Raw genomic sequence first — 26,591 nt, 5'->3', positions numbered from 1 at the left:
TTTGTGGATAATTTATTATCCATGATTTTCTTTAAGTCCTCCTAAACAGAGTCATAAACTTAGACCTTAGAAACTATTCAGTAGAAAGAGGACACCTACCTATGTCCCCACCTTCCCGGTCAAACTATGCATGACTAATCAATTATAATAAGCTCTCTTGAGACTGGCAGCAAGCCAGCATCAATTAATTGGAGCAGCATACAAGGTGACACCTGTTGCCCATCTTTGAAAAGGCAGAATTCTGAATTTACAAATCAAAGACCTGATCTACCCCCAGCCACCAGTTTTATTACAGTGTCAAAGCCAAGAGTAAAACGCAGACTGCCAAATCAGTGTAATTCAGCCATATGATGCTTACTGATAAGTCTTTTGTAATGAGTGGTCAACTTACTTATGTGATTTTTAAAAATATGTATATATAAACATGTATATTTATATACTTATAATACTATATGCCTAACGTACACGTACATGTGGAAATGTACTTTCTGTTATCCAAGCCCTGTCAGCACACATGGGCATGAGCAATAGCAGGTAACCAGTACTCTCAACTAGACTACAGAGCCCTGCCCAGAGGAGCTGACCAGCCTTCTGAGCAAAGGCATTGCTTAACATCCTGATAACTCCATCGTGCCAGAAGACTCACGGCAATTTCTCTCATCGCTCATGTCTCCACAGTCATTGTCAAAATCACACCACCAGATGCTGTTGATACAGTTCCCGTTGCTGCAGCGATACTGGTTGCGAAGACAGGTGTTCTCTAAACATCAGAGGTGGGTGAGGAGGAAATAAAACCATTATTATTCTTACTGTGGGACCACAGGACTTTCTATACATTATTCTTACTGCAGGACCTCAGGACATTCTATATTGTCTCCATTCCTCTTCCCCAAATTACATGATGCCTTAGACAGCAAAGGAGAGAAGGGATGCCAAAGCACACATGCATACAAGGGGAGGAAACATCCCCAAAAAAGCTCCTTCTTTCCTCTCGAAATTAAAATTGAAGAAAAGGTAGGTTCAGATGAATATTTAGAGGTGGTTACAATGATGAGAAAGGTTAATGATGACATCAGTTGGGTCTACTAGGTAGCAAATACAGTACATAAGCATTACATAATACTCATTATACAAGCAACTCTGGACTGTCTACAAAGTATTAAAACACACAAATTCAAAACACTGATAGCCATATTATCTATACAATTTTCTGTATCCATGAAGTTCATATCCTCACATTCAACCAACCATGGACTGAAAATATTCAGGGAAAAAAAAACTGTATTGAACCTGTACAAACTACTTTTCTTGTCATTACTCCCCAAATAATACAATATTACACATACTTAAATAGCATTTGTATTGTATTAGATAGTGTAAGTAATCTGGCAATGATTTAAAGTATACAGGAGGATATGTGTAAGTTCTACGCAAACACTGTGCCAATGTGTAGAAGGGACTTGAGCATCCATGGAATTGGGGTCCACTGAAATCCTGGAACAGATTCCTAGGGAGCCAAGGGATGACTACATAGTTTTATAAAATTATATATGTATATACAGTGACTTTAATAATTGAGTGGGCTTCTAAGATTTTATTAAGAGAATTTTTTTTTATCCATGATTTCTTTAAAGCAAGTACTTACACAGGAAAAAAAAAATGCACTGTTTAGTCAACTGGGTCAAGGACTCATGATGATTGTCCTCTTGTTTGGATAAATGAAAGTATTCTAATGAGGAACATGGACAAGTCTTTCTGCCCTCCTCTTTGAATTTAGTTGACGACATTTTTTCCTTTCCAAATAGCTTTCAGATGACATCCAGAACCTGAAAGTCTCCTGTTCTAAGGAAGGAAGGTTCTTCTTCTTCCCACTTGTTATTTCTTAAGGAAGGAAGCCCATAAGGTCTCCATTGTGTACTTCACCACCCTGGTCTCAAAGGCTACTGTGAGAAGTGAGGTTAGGATTACAAAGCAAATATAACCTGGGGCATAAGCAAAAAAGGAATTCTGGCCATTGGTCCAAGCACTTCATGGCAAGGATCCCTTCCAGGGGTTCTCACTGACAGAAATATGAGGCTGGGGACTAGGGAAGTGGTAAGGGAGAAAACAGGGAAAAACTTTAAACAGGTTCTCAAAAGGAAAATATTTTAAATGCATGTGTCCATATTCAAAGTGGGTTAGGAATGAGGTTGCCACAGTAAGTTAGTCACAGCTTGGAAATCAAGAACTCCAGACCTTTGCAAACATTGGTCTGAGAGTTCAAGTCACTTTGGGCTGGGGTGGTAGGTAACTGCCAGGCTAGAGTGGTCAATTCTGAAGGGGTCAAGCTAGCCATGTTTCCAAGGCAGGTTGGTCCAACTTACAAAAAGTGGGAATTGGGGTGTGGTGGCACATGTCTGTAATCTCAGCTACTTCTAGCTACTCAGGAGGCTGATGCAGGAGGATGACAAGCTCGAAGCCTGTTGAGCAACTCAGTAAGACCCTATCTCAAAATAAAATAAAAAAAAAAGGTTTGAGTATATAACTCGGTGATAATAAAGTGTTTGTCTAGCACATACAAGGTCTGTGGCTCAATTCCTAGTACTGCAAAAATAAAATAAAGCTGCAGCAGGAGAAGTTAGGAAACCTAGATACGAGGGACTGGTGAAGAAAGGAAGACTCAGTAGAAAAGAAGGGCAGAACTTGAAGACAGCCAGTGTCATCTGACATTAACCCAAAAGACAGAGCCATTGTTTTCACACGAACAGCTCAGACTTGTTCTGAATGAGCACTGACCTGTCACAGGCCTTAGCACCCAAACCAGATGCCTCTAAGAATCCAGTGGATTTTGGTTTTGCCTGGGACTTTTCCAGGGTCCTCAAATGGTTAGAGAATATGGAGCCATGGCCAGGAGGTGGGAGGAAGTGGAGAATGAGGGCAGAAGGGACTCACCTTCCTTGACACAGGTGTTGTTCCTTAGCTGATAGCCCCGAGGGCAGTCACACATCAGATCCCCAGAAGGGAGGATACTGCTGGCCACTCCCTCTGGACACCTGCAGCTTCTGCTGTTGTTGGCCTTGGGCAGGCACAGCAGGCTGCATGGCCTGGACACACAGGCATTGCTTCCTGGAGAAGACACATAGCAGCATACGGGGTTAGTACACAGCATGAGGGAGTCACTGAACACGAAGAGACCTGCTGTGCTTCCTCATCCTACAGACAGGACCAGAGAAGTTCACAAGGTTCTGTGGCGCGTGCTGAGGCATCTCCTGTACTAACAAGCTCTGCTCAGAAGCCCTGGCAAGGGCCTGACCCACAGTCAGTTTCTCCAGACTTGCCTCCCACCTCAGCTCCATTGCACTGCCCAAGCCATGCAGGCAGCCAATGTTCCTCCTGGGAAAATGGAATTGGGTCTTTGAAAGCTAAGAAAGCCACCAGGGAGCTAGAGCTGGAAGAAGGGATAAAGAGTAGGTGTCAAAACTTTCTCAAGTCAAAGCCATGGAGAACTCAGGGTTTGCAGATAGGAGACTTACGGGGAGGAAAGGGGGCACCACCAGGGTCCCAGAAAGAGGATAGCTTTACTATTCCCAGCTGCAGTACCTATAAGGCTCACCTAGATCTCCTATCTTTGGGTTCCTTACTGCCTCCCTTGATTCTGTCAATAACATTTTTCACTTGAGTTATCTTGAGTGGGTTCCTTTGTACCTAAAGACCCTTCATTACAACATGTATGTGGGTAATGCTGGGGCCTGGACAAAATTCCAGGTCACCCTTCTCAACTGCTTTGTGCCAGAGTACATCTAAAGAACTAAATGAGGAACCGACCAAAGTACTCATTAGTCACCATGAAGCAGTAAATAAATCTACAAAAGGATTTAAGTTGATCTATCCTAATGTGTTCTATTTTTTCTCTGGTTCAGCTTAGCAAATAGAGTGATAGTTCAAAGAATCTATCACTGCACTTGCAGAAGAGCCTATGTGGATGAACGAAAATGGCAAAGGTGTTTTCTGTCCCCTACATCTTTCCAGAGCATAAAGAAGGGAGAATGCTAACCTATTCTGTAACAATTTGTTACTACAGAGTAACACAAAAGTCAAAGACTTGTAAAATGTATGTTATCTTTTGGCTTTGGGTATTAATCATGAAAACAAACAAACCAAAAAAAAAAAAAAAAAAAACCACATTAAAACCTTGATAAAACTCAACTGCTGATTGTTCAGTTGTGAGGTCAGTCAGACACCTCAACTCCACCTCTACCATCAGACAGCCAAGTAATCTGCTTCCCATCCAGTCAAGACTGCAACTAAGCCCTGCCCAAAGAGTGCTCATTAATGACAATCAGTATTGATATGGGTGACAATACACTCGATAGCTTTGAATGTGTTGGCACCTCATCAGTTTTATATGACATCACAAATAGAAATAAAAATCGCAATCATTTAGCAGCAATGTTACTTGATTCTAAGGAAAAGAGAGAAAGAGACATTGCCAAATAGATAAAATACGCACACCCAGAGAGAAATATTAATGTGGTGACACATTCAAAAAAGGTTCAGCAAATAACTCAGTCAACCATAACAGCACAATTACCATAGTAGAATAGCCAGGTGACCAGAGCATAAGTCCCAGACATCAGCTCACACTGATAGTTGGTGAGCACAGACTACTCTTTAGCTCAAATATACAAACTGCTGGCTACAAAAGGGAATACAAAATTGACACTGAGCTACCACTAATGAAAAACAACTGAAAAAGGATGTGGGACATGTTCTTTGTATTCAGAGGACAACATACCACTCAATGTTCCAAGAAAATGAACAATAACAAAATAAGATGTTATTTAAACATACTCAATTATAGGATGATATTTTCATGAGGACTGTGTCTCTAAAGTAATGTGACTAACATTTTCACATGCAGAGCAAATGTTCCTACCCAAACAAGGAAGAGCTAAAAGCACAGAACTCAAATGGGGTGTCCTATTTCAGGAGGCTAATCCAGGCCGAGATGTATGACACTATATACTGAGAGGCAGTATCCAGGGGCAAACTACAAACCAAGCCCATCAGGTCCCTGCACTCAGTAGATCAGCAGGGAAGGAGCAGCAGGGTATAAACCACACAACAGAAAATGGGGATGCAACATTAGAGAGATTAAGGATGGGAGAATTTAACAGAGTCCCACTGTGGCCACAGACCCTTCTACTGGATGCCAACTGCCCCAGATAAGCAAGATATGCAGTATGAAAACCCCTGTCCTGATGGGAAGAATGGACAGGTGAAAACTACCATCTTCAAAGTCGTCCCCTTCAGAGACCACACTTAGCTCCAGATGTCTTCATGAGCATATTCAGAACATTTTCAGATTTCCTCTGGAAAATTCCTCCAGAACCAATTTTGGAGCCACAAATGCTATTATCTCACTTAAGTATCTGAACACTTGGTAATGATCAAAATCAAATATACACCAAATAATGAATATTCACCCTCATTACAGATGTCTAAAAGCCTGCAGGATCTAAGAATTACAAGATCTCCAAAATACTTTAAGACATTGTAGCATCAATTAAACACATCAAAATTCTTACCAAGTAAGAAAAAAAGACTCTTTATAAAGACTAAATTCCATTGACACTACTTAAAAATAAGCCAGGGATCAAGATAGGAAGTGTATTCACTTATAATCAAATATCTCAAATTAATGAGTGTTCCAAGTAAACAAATATTTTATCACAAGCCAGAATCAAGCAAAATGTACTATTCCAATTTGTTGTCACATTACACTCCTAGTCCACCAACAGATGGCAGAGGGGGCAGAACCTGATGGTTTCACTCAAGTTCAAGTTTTGAGGTCAACGAGATCACGGCTCGAATCTTGCCACTTACTAAGTTTATGACCTGGACAAGTTACTAAAACTGACTTTTATGTCCTCAACTATACAATGGGAATATTCATAATACACATGGATTTGGGGGAGACTAAGGAAGCCCACAAAGAACACTAGCAGGTATAAGTGACAGCAGACTCTTAATAAATGTATTTATCATTATTTCACACTTGGTTAATAGAAAAGTTTGTATATATTAGGAGCAGATAACAAAAAAGTATGCATCATGAATATGCAGTACCCTCTTGGTGACCGAAAAACGCACGCAGGTTAGAGCAAACAAGCACAAGGCTGAGAGGCATGCAGCGCACACAGGCGGCACCGACAGCCAGGAGTCGCTGCCGAAGCTTTGATTTCACTCAGACTGGCTGGTCTCAGAGGTTAGACACTTGTTTCTCTGGCCCTGTCTGTAGGTAGGTGGGCTCCTGGAAGCATACTGCTCACAACCAAAGAAGGATAAGAGAGAATTGCAAAGGAAGTGGGGACAGAAGTAGAGATGCAATCACTGGCACTGAGCCAAAGGAAGTCACAGCTGGTGCACAGCCCCAAATGTGTCCCACCCACCAGCACACATCTCCTTTCGAACCAGCCTTTCCTTGATTCAGACTCTACCCCAAGCCCCAGAATTATTGTGGTGAGTATAATCAAAAGTGACTCCTGAGAATAAATCACACCTAAGCTGAGAATCACAGACCTGTTTGTCCAGCACCAGGAGATCACATCTGCACCTACTCCCTCTCCTGCCACTCCCGGGTGCTGGGTGTAACACGTGTCAGCTGGGCTTGAGTTGTTGGGATGAAGTGGCAGTCAAGAGGGGGAGTAGCAGGGACAAACTCCAATCCAAGCCAATCAGGTCCCTGCCTGCAGAAGCTGCTGCATCACATCAAGCACGTGCTTACAAGCACTGGTAGAAATGGAGCCCCACTCTTCTAGACTAGGTGACAACTTAGAGAAATGATGACAACCCACTCTGCAGGCCTGCAAAGCAGAGCAATAGGGTTGGTGTCCTCCCTCAGACAAAGGCCTGGAGATTTCAGTCATGGCAGCTTGGAAACAAGATTCCTTTATTCCTCCTCCTTTAAAGCAGGTGTCTCCTCTTAAGAAAGAAAGACTTCTCCATTTAGGAACAGAAATGTAACAAAAGTCCAGTTCCAACACTAGTGAGAATGCTTTGAGAAAGCACATTAATAGCTAAAATATCATTCCCTCATCTACAGACCACAGGGATCATAATACCGGCCCTCCCCACCTCACAGGTCAGCTGTGAAGATACAAGAGTGGGACTGACTTACATCAGGAGAACACGTTATAGTCTCCAAAGGGTGGTCCCATGCCAGCTTCCTTGGTCCCAGAGGAATAACAATGATATCTATAACCATATTATTTCCCTTGTCAATTTTCTCATGGCACAGGATAAGCCAAGACCCACAAAACACTACCAACATTCAGTTCAAAACAGAAAACCTAGAAGTTTGTCAATAAAGGAAAGTCAAGATGTTACTTAATCCTATGGAGATAAGACGGCAACACTTGGACTGTTCCTCTCAGGAATGCCTTCATCCTTCTCCTCTAACATCATCTGTATGGCTGGAGATAAGCCAAGGTCAAGGGTAGAAGAGGAAGGCAAAAGCCTTTCTACTAGGAGTCACCGCCTCCAGTACGGGCAGGTCAAAGCTTTACACAGCAGCTCTTAAAACCTCAACCAACAGGCCACCAAGACAGCAACCATTTACACCTGTGGCAGCTCTCCCCAGTCCTGTTCATCCCTTCTTTCAATAAATATGAATTGAGCACTTACTAAGTGCTAGTCACTGATCCTGCAGGGAAGAAAAAAAAAAGACATAATCTTTTCCTTTACGGGGTTTAGGAGCTCAGGGTGGGATACACGAATGGAAGCAACACACGACTAGACACGGCATTGCAACAGAGGTGGGAATACTCAAGGGGCATGCGACTATCTGAGCACCCAGCTTAGAACTGCTCCCTGTAAGTGTGCCAAATGGGGATTAAGCACACGCTGGGCTCTCCCAGCTGCAACAGAAGCCACACCACCAATCAGTGAGGGGCCGAGGGCAGGAGGAGGGTGTAATTACCCACCAAGCACCAACACTCTAGGCAGGCAAAAACATGCTGTCTTCCAGCTGTTTGTGTATCATTAGAAAAGAAATTAAGATGTCATTAGGAAGAAATTAAATAATGCGCATGTTGTCGTGACAGCAAAGACGCAGGCTGCCAGATCCTGCTCTGAGTGGAGATTGCCCACACACAGCTCCTTTCTTTAGATCAGCTCTGGGGAGACAAAGGAAGAGACTCTGCCTTACCAGTGTTCTTCCCTTTATAGAAAATCTTCAAGTCCATCAGTCCTGTGAGCTGGCTTGCCAGAATCTCCATTTGAGACCCACTGTATTTGGAAGCTCGGAATATGCTGAGCTGTGACCAGTCGTCCCAGTAGATTTCATTCTAGAAAGAAAACCTTTGCCTGTTAGTCCAGCTCTTTGGTCTTTATTCTGTAGCCTCTAAAAGGACAGGAGCTCCCCTTCCCAAGATATAAGTAACAGTTACTGTCTGAATGACTGGCCTGATCAAAATTCCACTTGAATACAAGTGTCAGTGGTTTTATCCAAACCTCACCAAATCCATGGAAAGAGCTGCACAAAAGAAACTATCTGAGAAGCATTCAAGTTTGGCCACAGCCAAGTTGATTAATTCAAAACCTGTTTCCCAAGGATGGACAGAACTGCTCTGTTCTCTAGAGTGAAACAGACCTGAAAGGCAACATGTGGCATGTAGCTCTTCTCCAGTCAGTGCAGGATGAAGTGAGCAAACCTCACAAGATATGAAGAAACAGAACCAAACTGAGGCTCCTGACACTGGAGGGCAAGCTCGGAACAGTCTTGAGAAATAACCTTAGCTCTTAACCTTTGGAACTGTGAATAGCGGAAGTGGCCAGGACTCTGGCACCTCTGTCTGCTATGGGCTGAAGTGAGTTATGGCAAATTTAGAAAAGAGCACATTTCCTAGGAGTCAGACAGCATCTCTGCAAGACCACAAAAGTCCCCAGCTCTGGACCTTAGTATGGTCTTTACCTACTCTGGAGACGGCCTGATGGTGGGATAAATAAGGACTTGCCTTGAAGACAGCAATGGCATAGGGGTGCGGGAGGTTATCCAGAATGACTGAGCGTTGCTGGCCACTGAAAGTGATCCGTTCAATGCAGTCCAGGTAGGCATCCGTCCAGTAGATCCACTGGTCATCCACAGAGATGCCATTGGGCCACTTCACGTCCTCTGAAACAAGACGATGAGCAGCAGAGCCGTCCATGTTGCTCCGATAAATCCCAGGCTTCAGGTCCCCCCAGTCGGTCCAGAACATCACCCTGGTCAAAGTGGGGATAAACCACAAACCTCAACAAAATGGGGGGCAGGGGAGCTCAAATACTACTCTCCATACAGCTAAGAAATTCCTCTGGAATGATCATGATTTTAGTTATCAGTAATTGTAATATTTGAAATCGTTTAATTTCTTGACCCAGAAATTCCTCTATAAGAATTTGCCTATAGTCAAATTATGCAAAGACAATGTACAAATACGTATATAATCTAAATGTTAAGTGGACAGGAAGTGATACATGATAGCACACACTACAGAGCACTATGAAACCTGGAAATCTGTGTTCAAATGAAACTATCTTCAAAACATATACTTTCTAAAAGTTACAAAGTAGTAAATACACTGATTCTATTTGGTGCATGAATGTTGGAGGAAGCCTGTGGCTTAAAGATAAAGCTTGTACTTGAGTAAAAATGATCCTAATACATAAGAAACTATTCAAAATCACTACCCCTAAGATGTACAAGGGTGAAGGGTTAAGAAGAACAGAGAAACTAGGCACAGTGGTGCACATCTGTAATTCCAGCTACTCGGGAGGCTAAGGCAGGAGAATCCTAAGTTCAAGGCCAATCTTGGAAATTTAGTGAGAGTTTGTCTCAAAAACCAATTTTTTAAAAAATGATTGGGGATGTAGCTCGGTGGTACAGAACTATCAGGATCAATCCCCAGTACTGAAAACAAAACAAAAAAAACAAGAATGAGAACAGAGAAAACAAATACCAAATACTTTTTTTTTCATAAACTTTTGTTCTCTTTTAATATACATAGTACACAGATTATTTTAAGAACTATTTTTTAATAATAGTACTAATTATTGATCATAAATACTAACACAGAGAAAAGGCTGGGAAAAATCATCCAGAATTTTCCTCGCAACTGTGCTTCTTTCAGTTAGAGTTAATTTAAAAAAAAAAAACAACTTTGCATTCCCTAAGTACATACTATTTTTTATTTTATGTATTTTAATAAATAAATAAGAATTTTTTATTTTATTTATTTTTATGTAGTGCTGAGGATTGAACCTAATACCTCATACAAGCTCAGCAAGTGCTAGCCTAGCACTGATGTGAGCTACAATCCCAGCCCAAAAACATACAAATTTTGAGTAAGAAAACCTATATATTCTGGGTGAGAGGGGAGACAGGAGAAAGATGAATTAATTAAATGTTTGTGCCACACATGACACTCAAGATTAAAATAAATTCTTACTATACGTGAGAGGGTCGCCCTGTCTGGAGAGTCTCTTTCACCATTACCTTTACTGGAGAAACACAGATGTGAGACATCTGGATGCCTAGAGTCCGGTACTTGCTAATGAAAAGCAAATGGAGTTACCTGGCCACGATGGCTAAGCTGTGGTTTCAAAATTCTCAGTTAATACATTATTTCTACCACATTCATGAGAAGCAGAGTTTTGTCTAGAAGTCTGCATTTCTATGAGAACCTATTGTTGCAGCACTGACTTTCTTTAGGGGACACACTTACCCCTCTTGAGGCACTAGGACCAGAGCCCTGGGTCGATCCAGTACAGAAGAATTGACAATCGTAAGTCGGAAGTCACCATCTGAATTAGCTACCTGACGAAAAGAGGAGGAAAAGAAAAGGCCAGAATGGATCTGAGCTCCTTAAAAGACCCAAATTGCCCAAGTCCCCTATCAGCCCCTGCCTAAGGAGGACCCCCCTGCATCTGCATGACTCTGGTTCCAGACCATCTGGGAAACCTGCCTTGATTTCCAGTCAGAATGAGCAGATACCTCCTCTGGTTCATGTGCCAGTTTTCAAATAGTCTGAGAGGAGTCAGAACCCTGTGTGCAACCCTTGCCACACAATGATCTGCACAGAGTTAAACAGTTACCCTTCACCCTTATGTATCTACAGAGCTGGTTCAGGACCCTCCCAACCAACAGATACCAAAATCCAAGGATGCACAAGTCCTTTATTGTATAGCATTTGCTTATAACCTATACACACACTCCTATATACTTTAAATTCTCTCTAGACTACTTAAAAAACCTAATACAATGTAAATGCTAGGTAGATAGTTGTGATACAGTGTTGTTTAGGGAATCATGTCAGGGAAAAAAGTCTGTACATGTTCAGGACAGTTTTGTTTTGGTTTTTGAATATTTTTAATCCACTGATGTGAAACCCACAGATATGGAGAGCTTGTACTTAATCTGTATTATTTATTTAACCCGCCCATGTTACTCCACCCTCCACCAATGGCTTTATACAGCACATGAAACAAATTCTCTATGTAGCAGCCTTGCAACAAAAAAATTCAGACTGGCCACACATTCTCCCTCTTCCACTCCAGCCGGGCTGGTTCCCATAGTCATCAGGCCTGATGCATACTCACGACTGTCTGCTCCTGCCATACTCAGCCGGGGCCTGCCCTCCCCACCACTTGCTCTAAACACATGGTAACTTTCCTTCAAAACAGCTCTGGGCTCAGCTCCTTTTCTAACTCTTCTAACCACCTGGTCAAAGAGCTCTGGTCATGGACGCCTCTTACACCACTTTGCACAAACAGCATTTGAGGTAAGCAGTAGTCACCCAACAAGCCTATGAAAGGGCAGCTGCATTTTTCTAGCACCTCACAAAGTTCTGGCCACACATAAGAAAATAAAGGACAGAAATAGCAATAACAAAACCACTAAGGCAGCACTTGGTAGGTACCAGGCACTTTGCATCTTGTTCATTTCCGTCAGCGTCCCTATGAGGGGCACAGCACAACCATCTCCTCCACAGTCAGGCTGAGCTCAGTGCCACAGCCTCAGGAGGCCTCCCTGTCCACCGTTCCTAATGCTCCACTCCCCAGTCACATAATCACACCACCTGCCCGTATGTTCTTTGCAGCACTCATCGCAACAGAACTGGTTTCTTTATTTCTTTTTATATCATTTTGTCCTCAGAACAGGAACTTACGGGTCTTCCACTGCAGCATCATTAGAACCTAAGGTCAGAGCTGTCACATACCATGCACCAAAGCACTCATCAAATGGCTAAGTGAATAATTCAATCTTCATTTGACACTTGAACAAACTGAAGCTGAAGAACCTGAGTCCCTTGCACCGTATCACTTAGCTGGTAGGGTAAAGCTTGAACTTGGAGTTCCTCTCAAGTGTTTCTTTGGTCTTGCAACTTCACTGGGCTCTGTATCTCCCTGCTTCTACTGTACATCTCACTTTGAAGGCTTGCATGCCATACTTCCATGTAGCTCCACTACCACGGGCTGCCGAGGCAGTGCCCCCAGGTCTCAGCACTACCTTCAGGAATTGGACACATCTATATTCCTGGACCCAATGTTTTTGGTGGTTTATAGGTCATTTATTACCCTCATGTCGCCTTGCACATCTAAGGCTGAATAAGTTTTTGGTAGCTAAATTATAGTATCTGTACTATCATTACAGATAATAATGATGTGATTATTGTCATTATTACTCTAGAATTATTACTGGACTATCATCAATATGGCATTATTATCATTATTGTTTTTATAGTATGCTTCTGTTAGCCAAAGCATAAACTTTCAGTTACCTTAAGGATATCTCTGTTTCAGACATCACATTCTCGTGTGGGACTTTCATGGCAGTGAATAATCATTCTTGGATCAACCATACCCCTCTTTCCCCTTCTCCAAAGGCTCAGACTTTCCATTCTTTGGCAATTCTTAGAAAATTTCCAGAGTAATTTAACACATTGGCTCCTACCCTCTGTGTCAAATCTGGATCAAAGCCCAGGTGCTCCCCTGGCTCATTTAATCAAGAAAAACATGGGGATACACATACCTCAATCTTCTTGAAGCCAGCATCCACCCAGTAAAGTAACTGGCTAAGGGGTTCAAAGGCCAAAGCTTCCACTGTCTCCAGGCCAGAATTGATGATCACTTCTTGTCCTGTACTCCCATTCAAACAGAGGCGCTAGAGAGAGAAAAACAGCAATAAATGCTGTGAAATGCTCAGATGACCTTCTGCCAAATCAGTCCCATGGACAGTAACCCTTTATTCAGTTGGCTGGATTGCTAAGGGATGAAATTTTTTACACTGTAAAATTTTCCAGACACATGAAGCTGGGTTTTAATAAGGGCATTTCCACAATGTATTATAGTTTCCTGTTTTAAACAAAACAACAAGTAGAATTTAATCCTTTACATTACTACACATTAGCATTATGAACATTGGTTACTAAACTATGAGCTCTATCACAATAATGAGGTCAGAGATTACTCAGATGCATGTGTCTGCTTTTAAAATAAATGAAACCAAACTGCTGCTATTTTTGAGGTCCTGTGTCTGCTTTTGCAGCTGCTCTTCCCTTTCAAGGCTCTTAGCCATCAGGTACTATCCTTGGGACAGCTATACTGAGTGGTCACCCCCATCCCTAACCCCCCCCCTCTAGATACCCAGATACTGCATAATTTCTTTTGAGTTAGGAATATAGGTAAAAGGTGTTGGAATTGCTTTTGCTGAAATGATTAAGTAGACAATGAATAAGGATAAAATACCTCTCCTTTAAAATGCATGGACTTGGGCTGTGGGTAGAGCAGTAGTAGATGGCTTGCCTAGTATGTATGAAGCTAGAATTTGATCCCCAGCTTTGCAACCCCCAGAAGCAGACCAACGGCTGACTCACCTGGATGATGTCCAAGGCCAGGTCAGACCAATATAAGCAGTTACGCTCATAGTCAAAGTCCAGGGCCACAGCTGCCCGCAGTCCACTGAGAGGCAACTGCTCTGTGGTTCCAGAAGCGAGGTCGTAGCGGTGGATGGACTTCCGCATGGCGTACAGGATGAACTCATTCTCCTCTGCCAGATACACAAGCAACAGAGGGTGGACCCAGGGGATGCTGAAGAGCTCCTAGCTGATCTGACCTATTTTTTTGTTTGTTTGTTTTGCTTTGTTTTTAACACACAAACCTCAACCCCACTGTTACATGGTCTGGATCAAGGGAAAGAAACGAGGAATTCACACTTGGAAGGTATATAATGGAATAATATTTCTGCCTTAGGCAAGTTATTCGAATGCTAGTGAATCTGTTTCTTCATCTGCAAATATTTTACCTGTTAGATTTTTTAAAAAACTTAAGATGACCCAGTATGCTTGATTCAACATCCATACTTCCACAATCTGCCTCTAAGTCTTCAGAATCACACTTGCCAATATAAACAAGACCAATCACAATGTTTTCTCTCTCCTTATGACTTTATAACACCATACTAAAACTTGGATCTGGAGTGTCCCCCAAAGACCCATGAGTTAAAGGTTTGGTCTTCAGCTTGGTGCTATTGGGAAGTAATGGAACCTTTAAGGAGTGGGACCTCGGAGGAGGTTTTAGGTACTGGGGTTGTGCCCTTGAAGAGGATAGTGGGGCTCCAGCTTCTTTCCTGTTGTTCTTTTGCTTCCTGGCCACCATTCATGGACTGACACCTCGAAAACAGTAAGTTGAAATAAAACTTTTTTCTTTATAAGTGGATTATTTCAGGTACTAGTTATAGAGATGGAAACCTGGGTGACAATATCATAATTTCATTAACCAGAGACCACTCGTCACTGCTTGGAATTAACTGTGTCATTTTTTCATCTCTGTGACCAATATACCTGCAGGAACAGCGTAGAGAAGGAAAAGTTTATTTTGAGCTCATGGTTTCAGAGGTTCAGATTGAGTGGCTCCATTGTTCTGGGCCTGAGGGAAGGCAGAACATCATGGCAGTAGGGTGTGGTAGAGAAAAACTGTCAGCTCATTGCAGCTGGGAAACAGAGCAAAAGCAAGGTGCCAGGGACAAAATATAAAGCCCCTATGGCACTCTCCCTATGACCCCCTCCTCTACCCACATACTACCTGCTTACAGTTACCACCCATTAACTCTTTCAAATTATGAATCCATTGGACAGATTAATCTACTGATTAGGTTACAGTTCTCCAATCTAACCGTTTCACCTCTGAATATTCCTGCATTATTTCACACATGAGCTTTTGGAGGATACCTCATATTCAGACCATAAGACTAAGTTTTCTAACCAGTTTGTCCATTCATATTGTTCACAATGACACATGGCAATCAGATCAACTTGTCAGATTTTCAAAATAGTAATACAACTGTTCTGGACTACTTATGAAATATTTCACAACATAATCATCACAAAGATTTTCTTTCTACTTAAGAAACATGCAATATACTTGCCACATGCGAGGCACTGCTTAATCCTCCCAACAACCATGTGATGGAAGAGCTATCAGGAACTCAATTTTACAAGTGAGAATACTGAGACCCAAGAGGCTAAGTTACTCACTTAACACCACACAACTAGTGGCAGAACCAAGATCAGAACCCAGGTAGTCTGGATTCAGAATCTATATTTTAACCACTACACTATGCTGCCTCTTTTTATATAGATACTAATGATCTACTTGTATTTGTGTGTGGGATGTGTATATGTGTGTGTGTGTATACACACATGCATGCACTGAGGATCAAAGCCAGGGCCTTGCAGGTGCTAGGTACAAGCTCTACCACTGAGTTACACCCTCAGGCTGCCACTTCTTAAGACATGGAAAGAGAGGCCCATGGTGCTGAAGAGACTTACCTAAGTTAGATAATCAGTAACAGAAAAACCTAATACTCTTTCTTTTCTACTTTGGAAACTTCCACAGGAGTAGAGGAGCAAAACATCAGCCTCCCTGTCTACAGTGTCCATGTTGGAGCTTCGATCAGCCCAACACATAGAGGTGCCTGGAAGGCAGTGCACTCAGCAAGCAGATGAGAGCTTCACACCTTCATCCACCTCACCCTGCACACTCTTCCTTATTGCTGTTTACCTGCATTCTTTGTAAAATCCTTTGTAATAAATGAATAAAGGAGCACCCAACCCAGAGAAGTTGGAGAAAACAAACCACACAGACAAAACCCAGAGCAGTGGACACAACGGCACCCAGGTTTAGAAAAAGGAGGATTAGAAGAAGCCAGGCCTAAGGATGATGTTCGGCTGCTGTTTTTTGGATGTGTCCCTATATTTGGATATTTGTTAACTTGAGTCATCTCCCCAGAGAGCCTAACAGTAAAAAGTTCTTAAAAATGAAAAAAAAAAAATTAAACATCTATTTTGACAGTATGCTGCATATGGGACCAAGATGCTAATGTGAATCCCACAGTTGCATGCCTGGATTAGCTGTGTACTCCTTCAGGATAGATAACACATCAAAAAGTAAATCCACCTACACTTTCTAATAGGTTAAGTTTGCCTTCTTTTCCTTTGGGCTCACTTTACTTCAAAAGTGTCTAAGCTATCAAATGATAATGTCTCTTTCCAGTTGTTCCTGTAGTTCCCATGGAACAAAGTAGAGCCCAAGTCCAGAAATACCTGTTTTAGGATTAGGGAGAGAGCATCATACAGTGCTTCAGCATACAATGCCTAATCTAGAAAAGGAACAGAACACTTAGCCAGTGCCAGCCATATGTAAGCACAGTCTGGGAATGTGTGTTGTTAAGAGTAATCATAAAGGATGAAAAATTACTGCATTATAAAAATCCTTCCAGACGCCCAGACTACCTCATCTTTGCAAAATATTATGGTTCCCATTAGCCCTATGAAAGTATCTTTTTCTGTCTATTTCCTAGCTTTTCTTTCTTTTTTTTTTTTTTTTCTTCTGCTGCTGCTTCTTTGACATTTAGGAGGTAGCCTACACTGAAATGAGACTTTTCTACTTCATTCCCTATTCTACCCTCTCCTAACAAAGAAAAAATAGCTTTCCTGCCAGTTTTGATGGCTTTATACAAACTGTTTTGTCCCTTGCTGAATTATCTTTGGAAATATTTATTACAAAAGTATGTACTCCAGCCCCTTAAGAGCCATCACTCAAAGCCTGCTCACCAAGCCCTCATCAATAACAGCACTTGTGAGGGGAATATCTGAATATTATCTGCTCATTTGTAGGAATCTGCTGAAGCAGTGGTTCTTTTTAAGTCTCCATGGTGAGGTATGTTAATTACTCTGGTAATGATGGAAGATTAAATTAAAGGACTAATGAGCTTTGCATGAAAAACACCAGGCAAGCTGGCAACAGGGAGCAGGAGAGGCTGCCCTGCCCCGTGTGCAACTTTCATGACTCATTTGGCGCCGATGGCTGTTCCATCCGACACCACCACACTGATGGAAGTCAGTTCACCACCTGCCCTCACCGAGCAGTGTGAGCTAGAGAAGGGCTCACAGGGAAGAAGGAAGATCTAAATGAGAAGCAGAGTGAAAAACAGAAGAGAAGTCACGAGGTTAACTCTTTTATAAGATATCATAATTTCATACCTCTATTACAAATACCCAGTAAATCAACCTGAAACGTGTTTTGAAATACAGTATACCTTTATAGCATGCATAATCATTCCAAAGAAGTTTTTACAAATTAGTAGGAATGATGCTCATCTAAATAATAGAAATGCCAATGAAAGGAATGGGCCCAAGAGTCAGAATTTTAACTCTGTCACTTGCTAGATCTAAGTTGTAAGTTGTCTTACCCTCTCTTCTGGACATGCTTGCTTCCTCATAGATAAGTACTTTTTAAGTGAAACTGATAGTATCTGCTTCATTTGGGTTGTTAAAAGGATTAAACTGCCTATACACGGAAAAGTACATTAAAATCTGCATATTAAAATATTAGCTACAATTATTATAAAATTCAGACAGACCACTAAGTTACCTCCTAAAAAGTCACAGGTGTCTTTAAATTCAACTTCAACAACAGATGAAGAACACAAAGGTCTGTGTGCACCATTGGCCCCCACCCAGGGCCTAGCACACAACAGTCACCAAATAAACATCTTCCAATGAACACAGGGATTTTCTTCAAAAAAATGAGTGCATACAAACTATTTTCCATTCCTTTAAAGATGCAAGGCTATATATAAATTTAGTTTGAATGCTAACCTTAAGAGGAAAAGGGAACTCTGATGCTTATAATTTTGGTTATTTTTTTTTCTCCACTAAGTTAGAAAAGTCACAAGCCTGACTTCGGTGAGATCTGAATAAGGCTTCAATGATGTTTCAAGAAGCCATAAAGAAGTTGCCTCTCACCTGCCAGGGGACAAGGAACCAGTTCTCCTTCTAGTCGTGCTTCAACATCTCCTCCACTGCAGGTGTCCCCCGAAATCTTCCGGTAGCTGTCAACACCCCCAGATACAAAGCGAGAGGTCAGAAACATCAGCCATGGAGGGACCCCAGCTGGGAGCACATTTCCTATCATGGACAACAGATTCCACCTACACATTTCCCTACAGCACTAGGAGGAAGGTGTTTGGTGGTTCTAGATCAGTTCTGCTTGTAATTGAACTTGACAGACAAGTGATTTAGTGCACTATTCTGGGCAACAGATTTAAATATATCTTGTCAATGAACTCCTCTGAAGATGTTTCTTTGCTGACATTTATGACTTCAGTGTTGCAGAAAAGCTTATAGACTTGCAAGTGTTTTCTCACTGGGAACAGGAGAGTCTGTAGGCTCATTTTAAATACTGCCTATTTGCAACCTGCTAAGTTAGAATTCTACAATGTAGAATATGAAAGAAGCCCAGGTGGTCCTGGATGCTCTCACCCCCTGTGCAGACCCCTTGTGAGCCTCACTTAGCAACCTGTGTGATACATACCCTCTTGTTCTCCTATAAGTAGAACCCACAAGACAAGGCACAGGTGGGGCGTATGACTTTCCGGAGAATTCTGGGTCTGGAACACACACCTCTAGGGACAAATCTTCACTCATCTTGAAGCCAAAGTCACTGAAAAGGCAATTGGGATTTGTTCAGGACACTGTTTTACAAACTTCAGGCACTTCAGTTCCAACCATGTTCCTTTTACCATACTATCACTTGTATTATAGGTTATGTAATATGCCATTTTAAAGCTAACTTTTTTACACTAAAATACAGTTGCAAAAGATTTTTTATCTGAACCGGAATTGGAAAACTACTATTACATGTGATAAACAGACAAAAACAATACAAATCCTGACACCCGAAACCAAATAATACTAAATTTTACCCAGTGCCAACTGCCTATCCAATGATTCTAGTTCTGCCTTCTCTTCTTGGTTAAAAGGGATTAGCAAAAGTTAAAGAATTACTAGCATTCAGTGAAACTTTCTCTTGACCTAAGCAGAAGAATTAAAAGAAAAATTTAAAAAGAAATTCATGAAAAATTATTTTGATTAAGGACTCAATGTCACTGAAGACCCTGCCCGCATACTGTCTAAACCATCTGCACTGCCAACATCCTACACTCTGGGATACAGTAGCTGGCTTCAGAAGAACCTCAGACACTTCGGGGGTCACATAGACCAAGCCTCCCAGATCAATGGGCAGCACCTGTGAATGGGAAGCACATGGACTCAGTGGAATGCCAGCTCTGCCTTCAACTGCATAGCTCCTCTGGGCTACATGTGACAACTCTGGAGACAGGCAGCTATTTTCCAAACCTCACCCAAGCTGTCAATTCTATAACTCAAAGGGATCATCCACATTCCCATGCTCTACTTAAAAAGCTTTACTTACTGTATTTAATTCAATAAATATGTATTAAATGCTTCTAATATGAAAAGCACAATCACAGGGCAAAGTAGTTTGCATTACATAATCCACATTTAGCAATTTGTAGGGAACTATTCTAAAGGCAACAAGTTCTATTACTCTATCAAACAGGTCTGATTCATTCAATCATTCCTACTGAATGGCTGCTTTACATCTTTTTAAGGACTGGATGAAGCATTAGCTAATTACTTATTTGCCTCCAATAGTATAGCACCTAATTCTTAGGCAGCTTTCTGTGGCTGCAGGTCTCAACCTAGTGGCTGTAAAAGCACTTTAGGGCTAAGCCCAGCTTCCTCCCTCCCTCAAAAGAATGGAAGAAAGCAAAAGCCATCAGGCATTTAAATGTTGTCCCATAAAGCTTCTGTTTTAATGGTGTGTGTGTGTGTGTGTGTGTGTGTGTGATATATCCATAGACACAGGGTCATAATATAAAATGTATTGCTTACTAGGAGGCACAGCAAGAGTTTCGAAGTCACATGGTTTACCCAGGTGAGGAACACAAAGACATAAAAGAAACTACCTCTGAAAGCACCAAATGTATAAGCTGAAAACTGGGCTTCCCACTGTGATCTGAAAGGACTATCAGAAATAGCCTCTCAAATACAGCTGTCAATCAGTAGCTGAGCGCACGAGCAGATATCTCAGCGTGCTCTTTCTCATCTCATCTCCTGCTGTCCATCTTGAGACTGTTACCCTTCTCCCTGCCATAGTCCAATCCCATCAAAAGCTTTTGAGAGCTACACAGCCAAGTTGGCCCCTTCCTAGCAGTAACAACAAACAGAAAGACAGAGGACAGCCTGAAATGAACGCCCTTCACTATTCTCCTAGTGCCGTCACCCCCTCACACTCATGGTTCCTGCAGCCCAACTGCATGAGGGGCAGAGCAGGTGGTTATGCTGGTCTATAATAAAAAGACAATACAGGGATGAGCACCCGCAGGTTCCAGCAAGTCAGAGGGGGGAGGCCTGGCAGACCAGCAGGAGCCCAGCCAGTCTCCCAGGAAGGCACATCAAGTTCTACTTGTTTTTATTTTTGTTTGGCAGGGGGTGGGCAGAGAAAAAAAAAAAAATTAGCATTTGGTTTTTGTTTTTAAGTATACTAGAGTCAAGGAGGAACCCCAAAGGTTTGCTGGATTTTCTTATGCACATTTACTTAGTCTTAATTTTATTTTGAAGTAGAATACACAATACCCCCTTAGTACCACAGGGAGACTGGTTCCAAGACCCCCAGCAGATACCAAGTTCCGAGGATGCTCAAGCATCTCTGCTGTGACGTTGGCAGCAGACACCTTTCAAAGGCAATGTCCTGAATGTTCTAAGTCTTGCTGCTCTAAGGCCAGATATGCAAATAAGCAGCATATCCCTGAGAGCCTGGCAGAACTGCAGACCCCCAGAACTCTTGAGGCAGGATTTGCATTTTAATAAGACCCCAGCCGATTCACATGTACATTAAAGTTTCCGAAGCATGGTCTAGAAGTGGCCAGACCTGGTGGGCTGTTTTTGTAATAGAGTTTCATTGAATCACAGCCACACCCACTTATCAGGGCTGCCTTCTTTCATTCATGGGTGCTATCTTGCACACAGCTGAGTAGCTAAGACTAAGAGCATAGATTCCACACGGCCTACAAAGCCTAAAACATTTATATAGGACCTTCTTCTAACCTCTGGTCTAGAACACATTACAGGGTTTTGGCTCTAGTTAGATAAGCGTGGCACTGCCCAAAGCAAAATTTAGCTCCTAGGTGCCCCAACAACCTCTGAAATGTAAGTCCTGTATGTTTAAGACTAAGTTCTACTGATAACCCTACAATCATTTCCTGCTGAAGACAGACTGTTGGGGAGATCAGAAATCTTGTGCATTCAACTGCCAGAATCATCTTCCTATAGCTAAGCATTGTTTTATCCAACTCACCTTCGAAGTCATCAAGGCCCTTCCTGCTTACAGAATAAGGTCCATTTCCTTCAGGGCCTCCATTCCTACTGTTTCTATCATTTTCTGCTTCATCTCTGCTTCCTGCCTCTGCTGCAAGTCAACCAACATGTCTCCCAAACTAAACCACCACCGCCATTCCCGAGCCATACTGTCACTCTCTTATGCATGGTCTTAAAGTGCCCTGGTCACACATCCAGAAGCCTCCTCAAGGGCCATCTAAAACAGGCCTTCCTCTAAAGATTTCCTGATTCTCCAACTGCAAATCACAGCCCTCTCCTTCCTTCCAACGATCACAATAGAATGAACAAAGTCACCTGTTCCTCCTTCTACTTCTAGTGTTTCCAGAAGTGCCTTGGATATTGTTCTCAAGCAATAATAAATGATGCAAAAATATACATATCAGCTGGGAGTGGTGGCGCACACTTGTAATCCCAGTGGCTTGGCAGGCTGAGGCAGGAGGATCGCAAGTTCAAAGCCAGCCTCAGCAAAAGCAAGGTGCTAAGCAACTCAGTGAGACCCTGTCTCTAAATAAAATACAAATAGGGCTGGGGATTTGGCTCAGTGGTCGAGTGCCCCTGAGTTCAATCCCCAGTACCAAAAAAAATATAATAATATATATATGTATGTATAACATTTTGGATAAGGAAATAAATCCCCTCTGAGACAGGGGTCCTAAGGAAAACAAATTACCTACCATGGAACCTTCAGCTTTTCCCATTTTGGGACACCCTCCTAGAAACAAATCCTAGGGCTATAGATTCCTGAATAAATGAGTTCCCTAGGTTTCGACACCTCTACTGCCTTACAAGGCTGGCAGAATTAAGGAGGACGTCGTATGTGAAAGGTGCGTAGCATAGTTCTTGGCACATAAAAAGATGCTTCATAAACATTTATTTCCTTCTATTCCTTTTCTCCGGGAACGAGACCATGCCCTAGTCAGTTGAGTGACAAAACACAACTTGATGTCCCGAATTGAAGAACAAACCATTCATAGTCCTCCCGGGTGCAGGAGCAGTTGGACACGACCACTGGTCTGTCAAAGTCTTCTCCGTTGAAGCATGTTGCATGGGGGGTCCTCCGTTTGAAAACAGTCTTGTGCCCCAGCAAACACTCATTCCCCCGCTCATCGGACGGTGACCACAGTTTGTAGTCATTCTCTGTGCAGGGAACGCCTGAAGGAAAGAAAGCACTGAGCATCAGAGCCAGGCCCAGGCAGGGTTTCCTGTCTCGCCACCCACCCTCAGCACTGTCACCCACTTCCTGTGCATCCTGTTACTGTCCAACAGACGCAGATCTCCAGTGCCATCCGGAGCCTCTAATGGGTTTGTGCTGAAGCTGGGCAGCACCCTCACAAATGAATGATGCAGCTGAAAACGCGAAGGAAAGTGAGAAGAAACCCCTTTTTGGCACCATCCAAACTTTTGAATTATTTTAAGAAAGTCAGCAGTTTCCTTTATATATAGGTGCATAAGGGCATTTCTCTCCAAGGGAACTAGGGGCAGGCTGAGACCTCAATGAGTGATGTCATTTGGGGGTACTGCTCCCTGCCTGCTTCCTCTGGTGGTGCAGACACATATGAAAGTAGGGCCCAAGAGCGCTGCAGACAATGCCTGCCCTAATTGGAAGTGCAGGATCTCTGTGGAAAATGGGTGCAGTCGCCCCACCTGCCCATGGTCACTGAGAATGTCAGGGCAGTGCTTCCTGCAGGAATTCCAGAGCATGCCTATGTCTGTACTAGAAACTTACATCTTTTTTTACAAGTGTCTTTGTTCAGATTAAATTCTATCTGAAGTAGATGCACAATTGTCAATTCAATGACATTCAACTCAGCAAAGACCGAGTAAGCCCCTACTGCCTGTGAGGCAATCAGACCACCCAGTAGGTGGACTGCAAACATACACAGGACTCGTGTTTCCTTTTAAGGGCCTTATGAGCTAATTGATGGAAGATGACACATGGCGGGTAAGGACACAAATTCACAATTTAAGGCACACTGAACACATCTTTCTGGGCATAGAGAAGAGGGGAGATGTCTTCTGGTTGAGATACCAGTGGCAAGTGTGTGATCCTGAGGCATGAAAGGGGTTTCAACTAGTAGAGGTTGAACGGGTGGGAGTGAGAAGACACAGGAGCTCTGTGCAGCTGGGAAAAATGTTGGCCACAGCAGGGAAGTAGGAAAAAGCAGGACATGGGAAGGGTGAGGGGACAAGCTTTGCTCCTCCCTGCTTACTCACCTGTCCTGTGTCTAGACTAGCTGATCATGACTGGACCCTGCATCACTGGGCAGTCTGCCTTACAGAGCGAAGCTCTCTCACTGGGTATATCCCCTTGGAACTGCTGATTTGAAAAAGTATTCATTCATTCATCCACATATTCAAGAGCCAAATATTCAGACCTACTGTGTGCCAGGACTGTACAATGAAACCATGACACAAAGAATACTACACAGTCCTATTAAGAATTGAGTAAGCCCTCCTATGTTTTTCTCTAACTTGAAAATGCCCATTTCCCCCAATGAATCACAAGCTCTTCTGAGGACATAGTACCCAAGCTGATGCTTTGCACACACCAGAAAGTCAATCAACATCTTGGAGAAAGAGCCCCAGAGGCAACAGCTTACCCAAGGCATCGGTGGCATTGACCTGGAGGATGAGCCAGCTGTGGACATTCTCCTTGTTGGAGCCGAAGATGGTGAAAACAGTGCTCTTCTCCCCAGGTTCTGTGAGGAGCCCATACACAAACACAGGCTTCTCGGAGAAGATGAATGTCTTCCAGGTCTCACCTTCATTTGTACTGTATCTGCCCAATGCAAATAAAAGGAAACATACAGTTACAGTCTCAAAATCACATCGCCAGGAGCTCTTGGGAAATGGCTGCTCCTGGCTACTGTGGGGGAAATTTATGTTTGTGCCAGAAAGCAAGGAAGCCTGAGACCAACGCAGTCACCTCAAAAGGACACAGGAACCAGCTGATGGGGCTCCAAATGAACAAATTTAGAGAAAATTGAACATAAAAAAAAAATGATAGTAACAGATGATAAACTGAATAAAAATAGGACATGGACGGCTACTGATTCTAAAAAAAGAGAAACAAAGGAAATTTTTAAATATTTGAACACTACCTAATAGGCATTAAAAACCAGAATGAGAAAAATTACAATTTTATAACCCCACTGTAATAACTAAATCAGACAAAAATGATAACTGTATGCTAAAACCACTAGCTGAAAGTTTTGGGGACCAGGACATCTGCATGGTCTAAAGATATCAACCCACAGACCAATCATTCACCACACAAGGGGAAATATAATTTTGCAGTAGATGTTGAGTCATAAACTTAATCAATCTTAGCATCACCAATAATGGAACAACCTGTCATTATGTGTCCCCTGAGTAAAGTACTGAAAACGGTACATCTCAGCACTATTCTATATAATTGGAAAAATCTGGAATGTAAGGCATTCTACATGATGACTGCTCTGGATTCCTAAAAAAAAAAAAAAAAGAAAACCAAACAAAGGAGGCAAGAACCTATTATAGATTAAAAGAGACAATACAAGATATAACAACCAAATGCAATGTGTAGACACATTTGCAATGTGCAAATCCAATTCTGGATTGACTGAATCCTAGATTGAGGGAAAATTTTCAAAAAGCATACATCAACAACAATATGGGACAACTGAAAAATTAACATAGCTTGTAAGTAAAACCAGTGAATTTCTTAGTCATCTTATGTGCGATACGAGCATTATCAATAAATAGGAAAATGCTCTTCTTTATTGGAGATACATGTTTTAAATACATATCTAGTAGTGAAAGGGCAGGAGTCCACAACTTTCAAATGATTCAGTCTCAAAAAAGATGAATAGATTAGAATGCTAAATACATAGATGATATAAGTCAAGCAAACTGGCAAAATATTAACAATTGGTGACTCTGGGGAAAGATATATGGGTGTTCTTTACATAGGTCTTCCAACTTTTATGTGGTCTTTAAAAATTAAAAAGTTGGCTGGGTGTGGTGTAATCCCAAGGACTCCAGAGGTTGAAGCAGAAGGACTGCAAGGACTGCAAGCCTCAGCAACTCAGTGAGGCCGTCTCAAAATAAAACAAAAAAAGGGCTGGAGATGTGGCTCATTGGTTAAGCACCCCTGGGCTTAATCCCAGGTACCAAAAAAAAAAAAGAGGAGAAAAAAAAAGTTGGAGGAAAAGCATGTCCTGAGAAAAGTCTCCTCCAAAACAGACTATATCAGAAAAAAGGCTTTCTTTACTTTCCTTGGAGGAAAGTAGCACTTGTGAGATTGTACTAATTTTGAATTATCTTTTGTATAGAAGGGAGTAGGTGGAGAGGAGAAGCAGAGAAAAAAAACCCTGCCTGCTATTTACCTCAGCACTCAGTGAGCTGTAAGAAGCTCCACATGAGAAATCCCTCAATGGGGAAGCTTTTTTGGAAGCACGGGGCTGGGTCTCTCTTAACTACTAATTACATACGAACCTTTTTCTTTCACCTTTCTCATATTTTTGAGATTTTAGTTTTCTTCCCTCCTGGCTCCAATACTTGACATAAATCTCTGTATGATATCACTCAATCCAAACATTTCCCCTCCTGTTGAGATTTCTAAAACTGATACTTCTACAAGAAGGCTAAAGGTTCAACCAGGTGGTGGGCTTACACAGCAACACAATGTATGTCCACAGATCTTGTAAGAGGGAAAATTCTCATCTGGCAGATAGGCTTTTCATTTAAATGAGTTTTAAAGCAGGTATGTGGATAAGTTAACTCATCTGATCTCTTCCTGGAACCAATGTGACAAGTTAAAAGTTTTAGTAT

At 42.1% G+C, this 26,591-nt stretch overlaps 1 protein-coding gene across 2 annotated transcripts in view; it reads right to left on the bottom strand.

The window, feature by feature from the left end:
• The window catches only part of Sorl1 (sortilin related receptor 1), a 159,629-nt gene that overhangs the window by 57,692 nt on the left and 75,346 nt on the right, over window positions 1-26,591 (bottom strand). For both annotated transcript variants that reach the window (XM_047516319.1, XM_047516318.1), the window contains exons 13-23: window positions 24,380-24,558; window positions 22,745-22,931; window positions 18,892-19,020; window positions 18,324-18,409; window positions 13,893-14,065; window positions 13,049-13,180; window positions 10,743-10,834; window positions 8,997-9,243; window positions 8,189-8,327; window positions 2,932-3,105; window positions 647-760 (exon numbers count right to left, since the gene is read on the bottom strand). In XM_047516319.1, coding sequence (XP_047372275.1) covers window positions 647-760; window positions 2,932-3,105; window positions 8,189-8,327; window positions 8,997-9,243; window positions 10,743-10,834; window positions 13,049-13,180; window positions 13,893-14,065; window positions 18,324-18,409; window positions 18,892-19,020; window positions 22,745-22,931; window positions 24,380-24,558 — 1,652 coding nt within the window. The remainder of the gene's footprint in view (window positions 1-646; window positions 761-2,931; window positions 3,106-8,188; window positions 8,328-8,996; window positions 9,244-10,742; window positions 10,835-13,048; window positions 13,181-13,892; window positions 14,066-18,323; window positions 18,410-18,891; window positions 19,021-22,744; window positions 22,932-24,379; window positions 24,559-26,591) is intronic.

This window comes from Sciurus carolinensis, chromosome 11, assembly GCF_902686445.1.
Source record: "Sciurus carolinensis chromosome 11, mSciCar1.2, whole genome shotgun sequence".
Classification (NCBI taxonomy): Eukaryota; Metazoa; Chordata; class Mammalia; order Rodentia; family Sciuridae; genus Sciurus; species Sciurus carolinensis.
Note: the sequence above shows the minus strand (reverse complement) of the source record. Positions and strands in the feature narration are given on the sequence as shown.